The sequence below is a fragment of the Ictalurus punctatus genome, chromosome 5 (assembly GCF_001660625.3).
Source record: "Ictalurus punctatus breed USDA103 chromosome 5, Coco_2.0, whole genome shotgun sequence".
In the NCBI taxonomy this organism is placed as follows: Eukaryota; Metazoa; Chordata; class Actinopteri; order Siluriformes; family Ictaluridae; genus Ictalurus; species Ictalurus punctatus.
Window position 1 is genome coordinate 10,357,718 of NC_030420.2, and position 17,100 is coordinate 10,374,817.

General features: G+C 36.7%; 1 protein-coding gene across 6 annotated transcripts in view; it reads right to left on the bottom strand.

Annotated features, from left to right (window-relative positions):
• Positions 1-10,920: 10,920 nt before the first annotated feature.
• wnt5a (wingless-type MMTV integration site family, member 5a) overlaps positions 10,921-17,100 on the bottom strand; it is a 23,896-nt gene continuing 17,716 nt past the window's right edge. For all 6 annotated transcript variants that reach the window (XM_053680198.1, XM_053680197.1, XM_053680201.1 and 3 more), the window contains one exon: positions 10,921-13,095. In XM_053680198.1, the coding sequence (XP_053536173.1) occupies positions 12,637-13,095 (459 nt within the window). In that variant the 3' untranslated portion in view covers positions 10,921-12,636. The remainder of the gene's footprint in view (positions 13,096-17,100) is intronic.

Below are 17,100 nucleotides of genomic sequence, written 5' to 3' on the forward strand. Positions count from 1 at the left end.
CTTTTCCATTTACATACATTAGTTAAATCTGCTATGCCTATACTCAAATGCAACCTTTGGCTTTTTCATGTAAAATGTTATTTTACTCACTTGGAGGGGAAAAAAAAACTCTTCTCCTTAACGTCATTCACATTTTCCTATCATTGTCCCATCATTGTGGTACTCTTAGTATATATGGGTCTGTAGTCTGTTTGCAATCACAGAACTAATTTACGGAATGAATGCACAACCATGTACCACACACACACACACACACACACACACACACACACACACACACACACACACACACACACACACACACACGCACGCACGCACACACACACATACATACACACAGTAATTTCAAATGTGTTATCTGGGTGGTCATGCACATCAGACACCATTTCCTATTGTGAAGACTTTCACAAATCAAGTACATAGACCAGCAGACTACGTCTCTTTCTCTCTATCTCCCTACTCTCTCTCATTGAGGATTGTATATCTGTTTTGCAGGCCCAGAACACGTGAAGAAATGAGAACAAACATGTGAACAATACACACAAGCCACACTGTAATTTGAAAGGAACTTATGCACTTACAAAGTTACTAAAGATAGATGGAAAAAGTCCACACAAGCTCATATACACAAAGAGAGAGAGAGAGAGAGAGAGAGAGAGAGAGAGAGAGAGAGAGAGAGAGAGAGAGAGAGAGAGAGAGAGGGAGGGAGGGAGGGAGAGAGAGGGAGGGAGGGAGGGAGGGACAGAGAGAGAGAGAGAGAGAGAGAGAGAGAGAGAGAGAGAGAGAGGGAGAGAGAAATTAAATGTTAATTTATGAACATCTGCAAAAGCAACATCTGGTAGGTTACACGTTCCATTTTTTTTTTCCATTTGCACATGATTCATATTAAGGGAACGAGTTAGGGCTTGAACTATTTTGAATTGTAATATGATTAAATGGGTGTAAGTGTTTAATTTGGAGGCATTATGGGATTCTAATTAATTCAGCTAATTAAGTGTGCAATAAATACTGCCCATTTTTGGTTCCATATGCATGTGGTAAGTTCCCTAGATTCCTTGCTGTTTTGATTGAAACATGTTTGATTTTATGGCAAGCCACACACACAACATGATTTATGATTCGGCCGGAATAGGAATCATAGACACAAAGAAATCACAGAATCGTGAAATTAAATGAGGGTGAAGAATTTCCGTCCAAAAGAATTGTTGACTTTAATCAGCTCTCTGTGAAGGCCAAACCACTTAGTATTTTGTGAATTTCTCAATGTGGAAGCTCACTGTATTGCCAAAAAATAACAAAATGTATTATTTCAACTGATATTTTTACTGACCTTTTGTTTTACTGAGCTTGCATTTTCACTTATCATCCTCTGTTAAAGGAAACATTAAAATGCACATAAAATCAGGAGGTTTTGTTTATATTCAGTGTTTCAGTGGTTTGGATAGTATAGTGATGTAGAATTAGTATGTATTACTATATTAATTTATTTTATAGGCAGTCTTTAAAAAGAGCCTAACAATAAAGATTTTTAATGAAAAGTCCCATATTGACACATCACTACTTGTTTCATTGCTTGCCCTAACAGTGGAATACAATTCAGCCTAATATTATTATTATTTATATAATTTTATAATATTATTATTTATATAGTGCTTTTTGTCCAAACTGATTGGAAAACTTTAAATATCACTGCATTCACAGCTGTCACGATTCACAAATCCTGTATCAATTATAATTAACTTTCTCTTTATATTTTAATATAGGCTATATAATGCAGAAAAGATTCAATTTACAAATCTAGTTTTGACTATGGACAAGAGATTGTGTATAATACTTACTAAAAATGTATTTATTATTATTGTATATTTATAATATATGAAATTCTTCCTCTGTGCCATCAATCTGTTCCTGCTTCTCTTCCCTCTCGCAACACATCTCAGTAAATTATGTAGGATATTGTCAGTAGTCTGGAAAACGGGCCAGGCCTGTTTTTCAGAGGGAAAATCAATTAGTCATGAGATCGAAACGGTTTTTGTAATATAGTAAAACATGACAGGAAAGAAATTAACCTGTGACTCATATTTCATAAATGCTGCTAAGTCAGTCAATGCCTAAGGAGCATTATTATAACACTCTGTGCTAATACTAAAGCGACCCCCCGCTGAGTTTGAGGCCATGCCACGTTTATCCCAAATTGAATTAGAAAACAAGAAGAGAAATGTTAAACATACATGTTCATGTGACACATTCCTCTTTATGTATTTGCAATCATTTAGTAAAGAACTATGGCACTGATTTAGTACGCTTGAGCCATTTTTATGGCTTTTCATTTGTGCAGCCCATATTTTATACAGGGGTTGTGTAATATGATTCAGGTTCAGGTTATGTTCACTTACACAGAAGAGGTTGACACACTCCTTACTGTGGTGATAAATACTGAGCATGTTTGAAATATGAATGTTAGAGCTTAAATATGAACGTTCCAAAAAAAATGAAATCTTGCAGATGATATTAGGTAGAATAAAATATTGTAATACATGCCTGATCCCCTATTGGGTCATTCCATGATTGGGGTGCCATTGTGTTTCACTGATATTATATTTAAAATATGTAAATAATGTAAATTTAAAAGTGCTTTTTACATAGTTAAAAAAAAAAAAACTATGCAAACATTTCAGATAAATAACTTAAAATATTCATAAAACCTCTACACTTAAAAATAATTTTTGCTTGTCCGAACATGAGACTTGAAATATAATAATTAAAAATATTTGCCCTATAAAATATTTGAGTCGTACATTATAAGTTATGTAAAATGTCAATTTTAGTTCCCGATAACATTCACTCAAACCTGTTAACTGAACACCTTGTCCTCTATTTAATGTTTGGTATATTCAACAAGAACTTGCATCATCGAAAATTCCTGATGATCATGGAAAGAAGAAAATAAAGTTTAGTTTTTCAGTGCTATTGTGATATTGACTGAAAAGGTCACAACCCTTGTCATTAGCATGGATGCTAGTTAACCATATATTTTTGTACTTACTAATTCCATGCTTTAAAAAACCCTTATCCCTGTTACTATTTTAAAAGCAAAAAAGTTAATGCATTTTATGAATGGTTAAACAAATATTATCTTCAATTGAATGATGAAAAAAGGTTTAATAGTCATAATGGTTAAATGGAACTGTAATCATATAATCGCACAAGCAATAATTATTGTTATTCATATTTCACATATTATTTTGTCACTATGACACAATATAAAGGCATAAACAACATTTTAAAGTTATATAAACTAAAACTGTTATTATAATAAATAATTTTAAAGTAATTTTCATCAGTTTATGGAAAGTCACAGATTTATCAATTCTAATTCTAACAGATTTGTCAGTTCTAAAAAGTGGTATAAAAGTGGTTTATTTAAAGAGTTTGCTTGTACAGGGGAAAATACCGGATAGCTTTTACAAGCTCCATTACTACATAAAAGGCAGAAAGTGCATGCCGAATTGATTACAGTGGGATGTGGACTGTAAACTTCAGTACCTGTTTTTCTTCAGTGAATTATATACAGAAATGATGAGATGCAAGGTACAGAGCTTTCATTGAGTATGGGTTTGTTCTGGAACCATTTTTGTCTCTCTGCTCTCATCACAAAAACATAAAAAAGCCTCAGGGTTTCGCTACAGCTCAACAAACCTGTCAGTCAAACCAGCACACAACTATGCCCCTGGTTCAGATCACTCAGACACACAGGCTGTGCGTGAAAAAGACGGAGCTCCTGGAGACGTGTAGTTATTCAAGTTAATGACAATTTAATAAGTGTTTCATATTGTGCAGGGTGACTAGAAAGCATCTAAAAAATATTTTGTAAACTTCTAAAACTCTTTTTACTACCTAAAACTACTTTTAATTCTATCCTAATCCTAATTCTATTTAAATGTGAAAGCAAGGACACAACAACAATTTTAGTAGCAAAATATTCAAATTGAGATCAAATTATATAACAATTAATGAAAGACTATAAAACTGCTACTGGAGATGAATGAATGAATGAATGAATGAATGAATGAATGAATAAGAAAATGCCAATGAATCTATTCTTAGACACACTAGAAGACTTGTGTGTTCATGATTTTTTTTTTTTTAGATAGTTTTACATGATGTAATCATACAAGTTATGCTCCTTAGTCGTATTATTTCTTTCTAAAAACAACAGACATTTTCATGGCTATCCAAATGAGATCATTTGATTTCACACCACTTTAAATGAAGCATATCAGCAACAGCGTGTGCTCACACTATGACATTAGACAAGTCATAATTCATGTTTGGCTGTAAGGCATAACTGTTCTGTAAATCTCTAAATCAGGGGTGGGGGTTAATTTGGAAGTATGGATCTTTAAAAACCAAAAGATGAAGGAATAATTTATAGACACAAAAGATTTTTTCGCGTTGGTTGTAGCGCCTGTTCTGCTTAAAAAGTTTTTCAAGCACAATCTTTTCCCTGGATCACCTGCACTCACTTTTATTTATTTTCCTTTAGTGGAAAACTGGAATAGTCAGAACATGTGGGTAAAGTCCCCCTTGGACCCTGTAAAGCTAATACCCATTCAAAGGTGAATATTCTTGTTCATTTCCGTTCCAGCTCTGGAATAGTTGTTTTCTTTGTGAGACGGAATGTGAGGGTTTCTCGGCTCCAGGCCTCACTGATTTGCTGATTGTTTTCCTCTTGCCATGACTCCTGTTTCCTCATGTAAGCCTTCACTTCCATTCAGGCTAAACAATGTAAAAGGATTTGAGTGTCAAGTGTGACTTTCCAATAGTGAAAATCATTTTTATTGTGAGAAACAAGCCTGCATGATCAAGTTCCAAATCTGATTCAAGGGATTGTACTGTACATTTAAAGTACATAATCATTGATTGCTGGTTTGAGCAGAAATGATTAAGTAAGGGGCATGCTTTTATAAGAAAAATAATGTAGTAAAGTACTAAAGAGTTACTGTTACCACCTTGAAGTTGTTTATTTTCCTATAACAACACATCTTGAACTGTTTTATTCCTCTTATACCACAGCAACTTGCTAACGATTATCATTTTTAATTTGCCACATATGACGCATCATACTTTTCATCCTCTATATTGTTACATTTAATTCTGTGGAATGTCCAACAGACAATTAGGGTTGGTATGATGGGCCCAATGGAAAGGTTACCCCAAAGTTGATTATTTTCCTATAACAGCATGCCCCAAGGTGTTTTATTCATCTTATATCACAGCAAATCTCCAATGAGTACATTTTAATTGACTAATGAATAACTTGCTTTTTAACCATTTACAATTACATTTAATGTTGTGGAACATCTGTGAGACAAGTTAGTTCCTGTTATCATTTGTTATAGCAGCTAAAACATATAATTCACTCACTTCTCTCTCTCTCGCTCTCTCTCTCTCTCTCTCTCAGTTAATAAGACCAAAAAAAAAAGCATCTTGTCATGATACTGAAACCGTAAATTTCTCTGTTCTCTGTGTGTCTGAAAAATGTGAAGCAACCGCCATACAATTCCCTTCAATGTTGCTATAGAAATTATAATGTGTTCAACCTTGTGGTTGGAAGTACCATTAGCATTGCGCTGTTATAGAAAATTCATCAACACCTTCTGACCAAAAAGAATCGAGAATTCAACAGTGCTGTGGTATAAAATCCGTTTATTAGATTTAATCTGGCACGACTATGGATTTATATTCATGCAGAGCCAGTTCCCTGCCAGTAAACTATACAGTAGTGTAATGTCTCAGTGAAGTTAATAAGCTTGAACTTTTAACACTTAAAGTTTAATTTTTGTGAGGCTGCATGAATTATTGGATGACTACAGCTACCTTTTTGAATCGGCTAAGGCCCTTAAATGTGTAGCAAGTTACTTCAAGCTCAGTGCAGTAAAATTTTTTTTTATACAAATCCATAAAAACAATCTGATTTTACAAGGGTAGATTGCTGTTTATGGTTGTATACTGCATGTCATATTTTTATGGCTGGCACTGTTCTTTTTATTGCCATTTAAAGGTGTAACTAGTTTTACATGTGTAAAAGATAATGGTTTGTATAAGCATCTTAATCAGTTAAAATGGTTTTTTTTCCATCATTGGTGGAAATGCTTTATAAGGTTAACTGCAAAAAAACAAAAAAAACAAAAAAAAACAAAAACCCAACAAAAAGCAGCAATATATTTACGACTACTGAGTGGTTTTTACATGGATTTTTTTGCGGTACAGTACTGTCACTTTGATTCAGACCAGACTCAGGTTGTGGGAATAATGTTCATTCACTCACAGCTATAACTTGCATCGTTGCAAAATGCTCATTCTCCAGCTCACATCCACCCTCTTCATTGTCTTTTTGTAATGTTTTGTTTGACATTATGGGGTATAAAAGACATGAACAATAGCAACCTTCACTAAAATATTTAATAAAATATAAGATGCATGAGTGGGCCCACGACCTCTGTTAATGCAAAACAGAATGAGAGAGATTAATTGATTGAGAGAAGATTTAGGATGAGTTTCTTGTAATATTTCTGGGGAAAAAATTGTGTTCTCTATTATGAGACACGCTTTATGATCCTCTTTCTCTCACGCTCTCGCTCTCTCTCTGGTCTCATGCAATTGTTTTCTTTAAAAAAAAATATTTCACAGGCTACACTAAAATTAATTCTTGCAACTCCAACACTGCAACTCTTAAGCATGTTATAAATTTCCTTTTGCTTTCTCTGTTTATGTGAATCAAGAGCAGTCTAAGCATTGCCACAAGCCCTGCAGGAATCCCTCACATGTGAAATATCACAATTAATGAACATAATTAATACTTCTTTTGTTAATGTTAATTTATCACATGCATGGCAATTGATTATTTTAACAGTTTTCTCACATGATTAATTTATTTTCACATTTTAACTCTTCACATGTAGATTATGTGATTTTCCATATGTAGGTCATGTGGTTTTATTTTTCACGTGATTTTCTCACATCATTTGTTTATTTTCACATGCTAATTTGATCATGTCGACTTCATTTTCACGATTTTTCCCGACACGATGTTCATTTCAAATGTTAATTGTTCACATAAAAGACATGGTGTTATTATTCACATGTGGTACTTTCACAAGATTCTTTTAGTTTCATATGTAGGCCAAGAGTTTTTGTTTTTCATGCTAGTTATTCGCATATGGGTCATGTGGTGTTATTGTTCACATGTATCCCCCCCATACATTTACATGTTCATTTTCCATATGTAGGTCGTGGTGTTGTATTTTTCATGCATTTTCATGCAATTCCAGGGCATAATATGGTGTAATGGACCTCCACATTTTTGTGTCTTCACATATTATTACATCACATTGTTTTAACCAGGCTCTGTGATCACATCACATAGATTTCACATGTGAAAAGCTTATGATCACATGTGAAATGTATGTGATGTTATGTGAGCAGAGAGCCTAGTTAAAACACAGCACATGCTTTAGTAAAGGCATTGTTCTTCAAAGCTTTTTGGTCAAAACAACAAAAATAAAAAACCTAGCCAGCATTTCAGCTTTTAAGCCTGTAAGCCATTTGATTGTTGCTTTCAGGGTCAGACTTTTGAACTTGTCTGGAGGGCTGTAAAGTGATAACTTTGTGAAACTGTAATGCTAATGTTTTGCCACATTTTTGCAGCTGTTTCCATCTTAAATGAGACCACCTGAGGTTTGGGGTCCGTTTGCTTTTGTGCGCCCGTCGCTAAGCTATGTGCCTCACACTGAGCTCCACAGTCTCATTCGCCCCAGGGCCCAGCTCCATGCGCTAATGCTAGGATCAGCGCTGCACTTAGCTTGCGTGGGCCCACCTATCGAAAAATCTGAGTCTTCTTGTGAGCACATGCATGTGTATGTTTGTGAGCCCTGGATTCAATTACTGGCCTGCATTAGGCAGCTGCTTTGGTTTAGAAAAACACAACTCCTCTTGTAATTATCATGAAGAAGCTGCACAGGAATGTTGATCAGATGCGAGGACGGCACAGAGCAGAAGAAATGAAAAGCACACAAAAGCTGAAAGAATCACTTACTCTGCTCTGATCCTCTTTGCCTGCTCTGGGGCCTTGGTGTAGGGAACTCCACAGACCCTGAGTGTATGAAATGAACAAGAAAATGCAACTCCAAATAAGAATTTAACCTCCACATTTTTGTTCAATGCTTAGCAATACGTTTCATGTAATCAGCCCAATTTTCTTTATTTCATATTAATAAATGTATTCAATGTTTTCAGTGTACTACAATCTCAAATTATTAACGATGAAAACAAAATGTTTAGGATCCTCCTAACCCTCCAACCCCAGTAATTTCTCAACACTTATTTCATCATTGTACTGTCTGTTCAAAATTACTTGTAATGTAGACAGACACTTAATGGTCACTTTATTATGAACAGCTGTATACCAGATCATTCATGCAATCATCCAATCAATCAATCATGTGACAACAGCCCAGAGCAAACAATCAGGTCAAGAGTCAGGAAGTATGGGGCAAATGTGTGATCTCTTTGACTGAGGCACAGTTGCTGGGGCCAGATGGGCTAGTCTGTTTCAGAAACTGCTGATCTCCTGGGAGTTTTATGCAAACAGTTTCTTGAGCTTACACAGAATGGTGTGAAAAACAAAAAACATCCAGTGAGTGGGAGTTCTGCAGGTGGAAGCTACTTGTTACTGAGAGAGATCGGAGGAGAACGTCCAAATTGGTTTGAGCTACATTAACAATCAAGCATCGTTCATAGCATTCAATGCTTCTCTCCAGTCACCAGCTCTGAATTTAATAGAGTACCATTGAGATGTAGTAGAATGGGAGATTTTCAGCATGCAAATCAGACTGGAATCTCAAAGGAATATTTACATTACTTATTCTTTATATATTGAGTAAACATCTACTGCTGGCCGGTATGGCCTTTCAAGTCGACCCGCTTCCATTTAAAAATTTTGAGAGGCTCATGAAGTGCTAAATGATCTGTTTTGTGCATGTTTTGCTTTGTGGCCAAAAGATAGGTATCAGTTATTTCTACTTGCTGTTTTTCTGTTTAGCCAGCACTTCTCAGTAAGACGTGCTTCCTCTTTGTCTGTTTTCCCAAGCAGATAACCATCTTACGTAAACATCCACCCATGATCTGTGCACTGCACTCGACTGTGGATGCAGGTGGATCAAAGGAGGATTCAACCAATTTTACCAATTCACTTCAGAAGATATTATCACTTCATCTAATCCAAAGTACTTTGATTTAAATGTAGGGGATTTATATGTACCTGCTCGCAGATCATATCTTGACATACTACATTGGTAGCAAGACTTCTTTGGAGATTCAGCTCTCCATAGAAAATGAGAAAATAAAAGTTCATATAAAAATGTTATGTTGTTTTCTTCAGGTTTCTGACACTACATGACCAAAATATGTGGATACCTGACCTTTACACCCATATGTTTGTCTGCCCCAAACTGTTGCCACAGAGTTGGAAGCACACAATTGTATAGAATGTCTGTGTGTGTTATAGAATTACAATCTCCCTTCACTGGAACCAAGAGGCACCAAGCAAGGTCCATGGTTTACCAAGGTTTAATATGGAAGAACCTGAGTGGCCTGCACAGAATTCTAACCTCAACCCCCCTGAACCTTTGGGACGAATTGGAACACTCCAGGCCTCCATATCCAACATCAGTACCTGTCCTCACTAATGCACTTGTGGCTGAATGGGCAAATCCCCACAGCCACTCCAAAATCTTGTAAAAAGCCTACCGAGATGAGTACATGGGACTGGAGTACATAGGGCAACTCCATATTAATGCCCATTGTTTTTTGGGAAGGGATGTTCAGCAAGCTCATCTGGTTGTGATGGTCAGGTGTCCATATACTTTTGGCCATAGAGTTTGTCAGGATTGTAACACTTCCAAATTGGTGATGTAATGTCTCCCATAAATCAGGCCTGCTAATAAAATTATCTGCTTCATGCAACAAGAATCCAAGCATCAAAATACATGGTGTAGTTAGTTCATATGACTTTCACCTAAAATGTCTGCTGTTTCACTATTCTGTATTAAACAGCACTGAGGGCTCTTTCATTTGGTTGCAGATAAACTGGGTGTTAGACATCAAACAGAGGCTTGAGAGGCATCAGATGCCATGCCTGCAGATATTTTCAGATGAGATAAAACATTGCAGGCTCAGAGCTCAGGGTCCCCTTGATGTCGGGAAAGTGCTCTTAATCTGAGCCCTCCGATCCTCGGCTTGGACCTACATTCTTTATCGCGTGAGGAATGAAAGTGGCTGTGGTTTTGAGAATGCTGCCTGACCAGCTCTGCCACCAAGTCGAAGTGTGTGAGCTGAGAAAGGTTAATGGGGAAAAAAGCAAAGGCACCTTCTTCCTAATTTGGGGGGTGGGGGGAGAGTTGTAGTTGGTAAAAGGTAGTCTTGAATCATAGTATTGTATAGTTCTTAAAGGGGATGGTGGTGAGAGGCTTGAGAGCTATTTAACCCAAGTCTTAATTTTTTGAGGAGTGGAAAAGACTAAACAGAGGGTCATGCACTATGAAACTGATGGCACTTTTGAGCACGCATAGAGAGATAGTGTAGTTCTGAACAATGTACTCCGTCATGGTTCCTCAAAAAACTTCACCCTACACTCTAGAGATTAACCCTTGCACTACAAAATGCAACCGTGCACTGCATGCACATTATACATTCATTCAGATTACCAAAAGGTTTTCTGTACTATGGAACATTGTGCTACTAGACAGCAGAAGAAAAATTAATAAAAGATAGCTACAAATTCAAATACAGTGCAAGAAACCTTGAAGCAGTTTACCACAAATGACAAACTTCATTATAAAGTTTAACCAATTCCACTCATAAGATTCCAGGTTTTTTTTTATTATTATTATTATTTGTTCAAAAGCTTTGAACTCTGAGAATAATTTTCTCAGAACATTCTGTATGCAGAAGCATCAATGCTCAACATGACAAAAATATAAAAATACAGACATATCTTACCTTAATAATTTCTGTACAAACATAGAACTATAACTTTATCCCAGAAAACACATACACACTTAAGGTGGCATATGTAGTTGCATAGTAAATAATAATAATAATAATAATAATAATAATAAATACAAATCATCATCATACGCCTATTTTTTTTTTTAAAATAGCTGATTCAATGATTCAAGGGTTTGTTTCAGATGCTTGACTTTTGATATTTAAAATTTATTAAAAGCATATTAACAGTTTGATTTAAAAGAAGAAAAAAAATACATATATAGTCAGTCACAAGAAATACCTTTTAAAAGCCTCAATGTTTGTCAGCTAATAAATATAATGGTTGAATTTATAATGAATTATAGTAGTAATGATAAAATGAAATAATGAATAACTAGTGGTAACTGTATAGTAGTTAAATGAAAGTTTATGAGAAGAAATCCCAAAATGATGAATATTTCCATTTTGATCAAAAAGACAAGTTTGGCAGGAGGACATAGGTGCCAACATTAATGTGCCTTTCAAAAAAGAATAAACACATGTAAAGAACTGAAGTGTATTTAACATTTTAAACAGATAAGTGTTAGCCATTTCCCAGTGTCATTCCCTTATGACAAGTCAGCACCACCATTGTGCATTGTTCACACTTTAAACAAAGCCTATATATTTTCATACTCAACCATTTAGACACCCAGCTTCCAAAAGTGCTTTTCATCCCAAAACTATAGCCTGTTTTGTGTACGTGGCTCAAGCGGCAGCACCTTCACACGCGCCACTAGAAAACAGGTGCATAGAAATTAAAGCATGAGTGACATTTTATGCAGGCTGCTTTTGTCAGACAGCTCTAGTTGCATGGTCACTCAGTGCAGAAACCTGTGTAAAACAAAATGTGTAAGAGTTCCGCGATACATTTACGGTAACACACTGGAGCTGAAATATGAAGCTGTTCTTTGCGCCAGGTTAATGCAAAGACTTGCTGATCTAGAACAGACTGTAGCTTCTGAAGCTTAAGTGTGCTTGGGTTTAAGACACATCAATCAGCTTATCCATGCAGCACACAATAACCATGATATATCCACTCTTAGTGATATACAAACCCAGGCAGACAGTGGTTGAGACTGAAACGAAACACTACGGCACCACATTACTCAAGTGATTCGGTGTGGTTGAGTAAAATACCAGTGCGGCACTTGAACCTCTTCAAGGGACAAAATGAACCTATTTACCCTTTTGTGGATAATCGGGAAGGTTTTGCTTTTGTCCGGGTAGTCAGATTGCACTCACTGCAACAAATTCCACTTTAGAAACAAGGGGGGGTAAAAAAACAAAAGGAAAATCACAGAAAATAAATACTCTGTTTCTTTAAACTTCTTGTACCTATTACTTTGAGAATGTAAAAAAGACACACACAAAGAGGTCAGTCTTTTCCGAAACAGTATAATTGTTTTGACTCCATAAATATAATTTATATAGTTCTTTTCCTTTCCCCAACTTTCCCAAAGGTTCTCCCATCTTCTTTCAGAAAAGGGATCCTACTGCACAAGAAACACTGTCTTTCAGGAAAAAAAAATTTAAATTGGGAGCAGGCTATTTGCACACAAACTGATCAATGACTCTTGTGCAGCGCTTGCATTTGACATAGCAGCACCAGTGGAACTTGCAATGGCAGCGCTCAACCAGCGTGGCCTTGAACTGGTCGTAGCCACGGCCACAGCACATGAGCGCACAACCGTCCATACCCTCAGAGGTCTTATTGCAGAGACGCCCTTGCGTGCCCAGTGAGCCTGTGCTGTGGTTCTGCACGCAGTAGTCTGGGCTCGGCTCCACATACACCAGGTCCTGGCTGGTGGGTGGGTTGAACTTGGAGTGCACCTGCACCAGCTTGCCACGTGCGTTAATCTTCATGGCCGCTGCGCTGTCGTACTTCTCTTTTAGTGCATCGCCCACTTTGCGGAAGTCAGCCAGCTGGAGCCAGCAGGTCTTCAGGCTGCATGAACCCGAAACGCCGTGGCACTTGCATGATACGTGAGCCAGGTGTGATACCATCTGAGGAAGAAAGCGACAGAGGAAGAGAGTGTATAATATTCTTTAGATACAGTGCATCCAGAAAGTATTCACAGCGCTTCACTTTTTCCACATTTTGTTATGTTACAGCCTTATTCCAAAATGGATTAAATTCATTATTTTCCTCAAAATTCTACAAACAATACCCATAAAGACAACATGAAAGAAGTTTGTTTGAAATCTTGGCAAATTTATTAAAAATAAAAAACAAAAAAAAAAGCACGAGCATAAGTATTCACAGCCTTTGCTTTACTTTGTTGAAGCACCTTTGGGACCAATTACAGCCTCAAGTCTTTTTGAGTATGATGCTATAAGCTTGGCACACCTATTTTTGTGTAGTTTCTCCCATTCTTCTTTGCAGGACCTCTCAAGCTCCATCAGGTTGGATGGGGAGCGTCGGTGCACAGCCATTTTCAGATCTCTCCAGAGATGTTCAATCGCGTTCAAGTCTGGGCTCTGGCTGGGCCACTCAAGGACATTCACAGAGTTGTCCTGTAGCCACTCCTTTGTTATATTGGCTGTGTGCTTAGAGTCGTTGCCCTGTTGGAAGATGAACCTTTGCCCCAGTCTGAGGTCCAGAGAGCTCTGGAGCAGGTTTTCATCAAGGATCTCTCTGTACATTGCTGCATTCATCTTTCCCTCAATCCTGACTAGTCTCCCAGTTCCTGCCGGTGAGAGACATCCCCACAGCATGATGCTGAACCCACCATGCTTCACTGTGGGGATGGTATTGGCCAGGTGATGACTGGTGCCTGGTTTCCTCCAGACATGACACTTGCCATTCAAGCCATCAGACCAGAGAATTTTGTTTCTCATGGTCCGAGAGTCCTTCAGGTGCCTTTTGGCAAACTCCAGGCAGGCTGTCATGTGCCTTTTACTGAGGAGTGGCTTCCATCTGGGCACTCTACCATACAGGCCTGATTGGTGGAGTGCTGCAGAGATGGTTGTTCTTCTGGAAGGTTCTCCTCTCTCCACAGAGACACGCTGGAGCTCTGTCAGAGTGACCATCGGATTTTTGGTCACCTCCCCGACTAAGTCCCTTCTCCCCGATCGCTCAGTTTGGCCAGTTGGCCAGCTCTATGAAGAGACCTGCTGGTTCCAGACTTCTTCAATTTACGGATGACGGAGGCCACTATGCTCATTGGGACCTTCAATGCTGCAGAAATGTTTCTGTACCCTTCCCCAGATCTGTGCCTCGATACAATCCTGTCTTGGAGGTCTACAGACAATTCCTTGGACTTCATGGCTTGGTTTGTGCTCTGACATGCATTGTTAACTGTGGGACCTTATATAGACAGGTGTGTGCCTTTCCAATTCATGTCCAATAAACTGAATTTACCACAGGTGGACTCCAATCAAGTTGTAGAAACATCTCAAGGATGAACAGTGGAAACAGGATACACCTGAGCTCAATTTTGAGTGTCATGGCAAAGGCTGTGAATACTTATGTACATGTGATTTTTTGTTTTTCATTTTGAATAAATTTGCAAAGATTTCAAACAAACTTCTTTCACATTGTCATTATGGGGTATTGTTTGTAGAATTTTGAGGAAAATAATGAATTTAATCCATTTTGGAATAAGGCTGTAACATAACAAAATGTGGAAAAAGTGAAGCGCTGTGAATACTTTCTGGATGCGCTGTAATAACTACAGTGGCCCTGAAAGGCCAGGTACATCAAAAATAATCCAACTATAAAAAAATAAGTTAACTTTAAATCAAAACCAGTCAGCTTTAAAAATATGTTAACATTGAAAGCAATCCAACTTTAACAATAAGAGATGTTTTCTAAAAAAAAAAAAAAAAAAAATTTAAGTCAACTTTAAATAAAATCACTCAACTTATTTTTAAATAATGACAACTTCAAAAATGTTAACATGATAAAATGTTTTGCTTAAAAATATATATTTTTTAAATAAATACTTTTTATTTAAAGTCATGTTTTAAAAAAAGAAGTCAACTGAAAAAATAATTTAACATTTAAAACAATCAACTTAAATATTTTTTTTTAAAAAAGGTTATCTTTAAAGTAATCACAACATAAATGAAATAATTCAATTTCAAAGCTTTCTTTAAATAATAATAAAAAAGCTTTAAACTCTTTATTTAAAGTTAACTTATTTATTTTTAAATGGTGACGTTTAAAAGTTTTTAGGTTCCATGAGAAATAACAATTAGATCAACTTTGGCATAATATCTGCTTGTCAGCGATCAAGTCCTCTAAAATGTGTCATATGGGATTAACCAAGTTATGTGCCAAAGCAGTTCACTGTAGTTTCCACTGTTTTTCACTTATTGCTGGCTATTATTATATATTCATTTTAATAATCCGCACTTGACTGCAAAATTGGAATCAGTCCACTCCAATCAGGATTTTTTCCAGGTCTAAAAGAAAATTATTGGTCTTTTTTACAACCTGCCTTGCAAACTCAAGAAAAAAAACAAAAAAAAAAAAACATACATCTATAATGATTTTTGTACAAGGTTCAAACCATTCTCTTCATCGAGTTGGAACACAACCTGAAAATCACCTGTACAGCTTAGCCTAATCCAGTCTGTGAGAACCAGGCTAGCAGATTTTTCTTTATAATATTTGCAATTGAAAAATCTACCTGCCTCAGGTACAGGGCTTGAATAAAAAGAGTTCATGATCAGATGAAGTCAGCACTTCAGAAACGTGCAGATCAAAGGGCAGTTCTTGACACACAGCAAGCCAGAGCAAGCTGTTACCCAGATGAGAGCTTGACATGCATTCTGATTACTCTCATAGTCTCACGCTCAGCTGCATTTCAATCATATAACGCACACTGCTTATATGGAACCTCAGCTTTTTAGATAGGAAACACTTGGAAGGTACATAAATAGTCCTTTTATTCTACCTGCAGGTTGCTATTCTACATGGTGGTTGTACTTGTTGCTTATAACCAAAATACTGTAGTATTTTGTTGCTATTCCAGGTATAAAATATGGTACAAGTTTAGCAGGTTGAATACTTAATTAGTGGTCTATTTGTTCATTCCCATGCACTGTACATCAACTGTACACCAAATCTTAATTTTTAAGTGGATGGAGCATCAAAGTGAGTGCAAGAATGAAAAAAGAAAATCAGTAAGAATATAACCCTTGTATCATTATTAAGAATGATATGAAATGCTCGAGTTGAATCTTATTCATTCAACATCTGCTTAGGATGCTTTCAGATATGCATCATTTGGTCCATTTGATTAAAACCCTGGTGCATTTTCCCCATTTTTGTGGTTTGCATAGGTAAGGTGACTGAAATCTTATATGGGTGCGAACCAAAATAACCGGGTCATGAGCATCTTAGCGAGGAGATCTCCGCTATCAGCGCTATTAAACTGAGCCGTGAGCTACAAACTGAACCAAAGTACTGGTAGAGGTGTAATGCTGCAGAAATGCCATGTGCTCTGGATATCTTTAATGATAAACAAAAAGATAAATTAATTGCTGGAAGTGCTACACAAAATGTTTTAAATTAGTGATTTATATAACTCAATGTTCTTCATGCATTGGAAATATTTGTGAGTTGTATGTGCATAATTTTTTTTGCTCCGATTTAGACTCTAATCAGTCCATACAGGTTTTTGCAGCACTTTTTTTGTGATTGTTGCAGCCAAAAATGCTTGATTTTGCTGTGGCTTTTTTCAAAGTTTGCAATGCAATTCGCTGAGATTTTTGTGCTTTTTTGCAGAAATCTACTTGAATCGGCAAAATTGCAATTGTACAGAGTTGTTTTGCATGGTCTTTCGCAGTGAGGTCTGTTGGTAAATGAGATCTTTTAGCTGTACTCATACTTGACGCACGTGAAACAAATGGGGTTTTGGCTGAATATGCGTTGTGATGATGCCGCATGATGTGTCTTGGCCCAGATCTGTTGAAAATCAGCAAGAAAATCAAAAAATTGCAAGTTCCTCTGAACCCTTGACTTTGCATTAATTTCTGCAATCGCAAAATCCTGAGACTTTA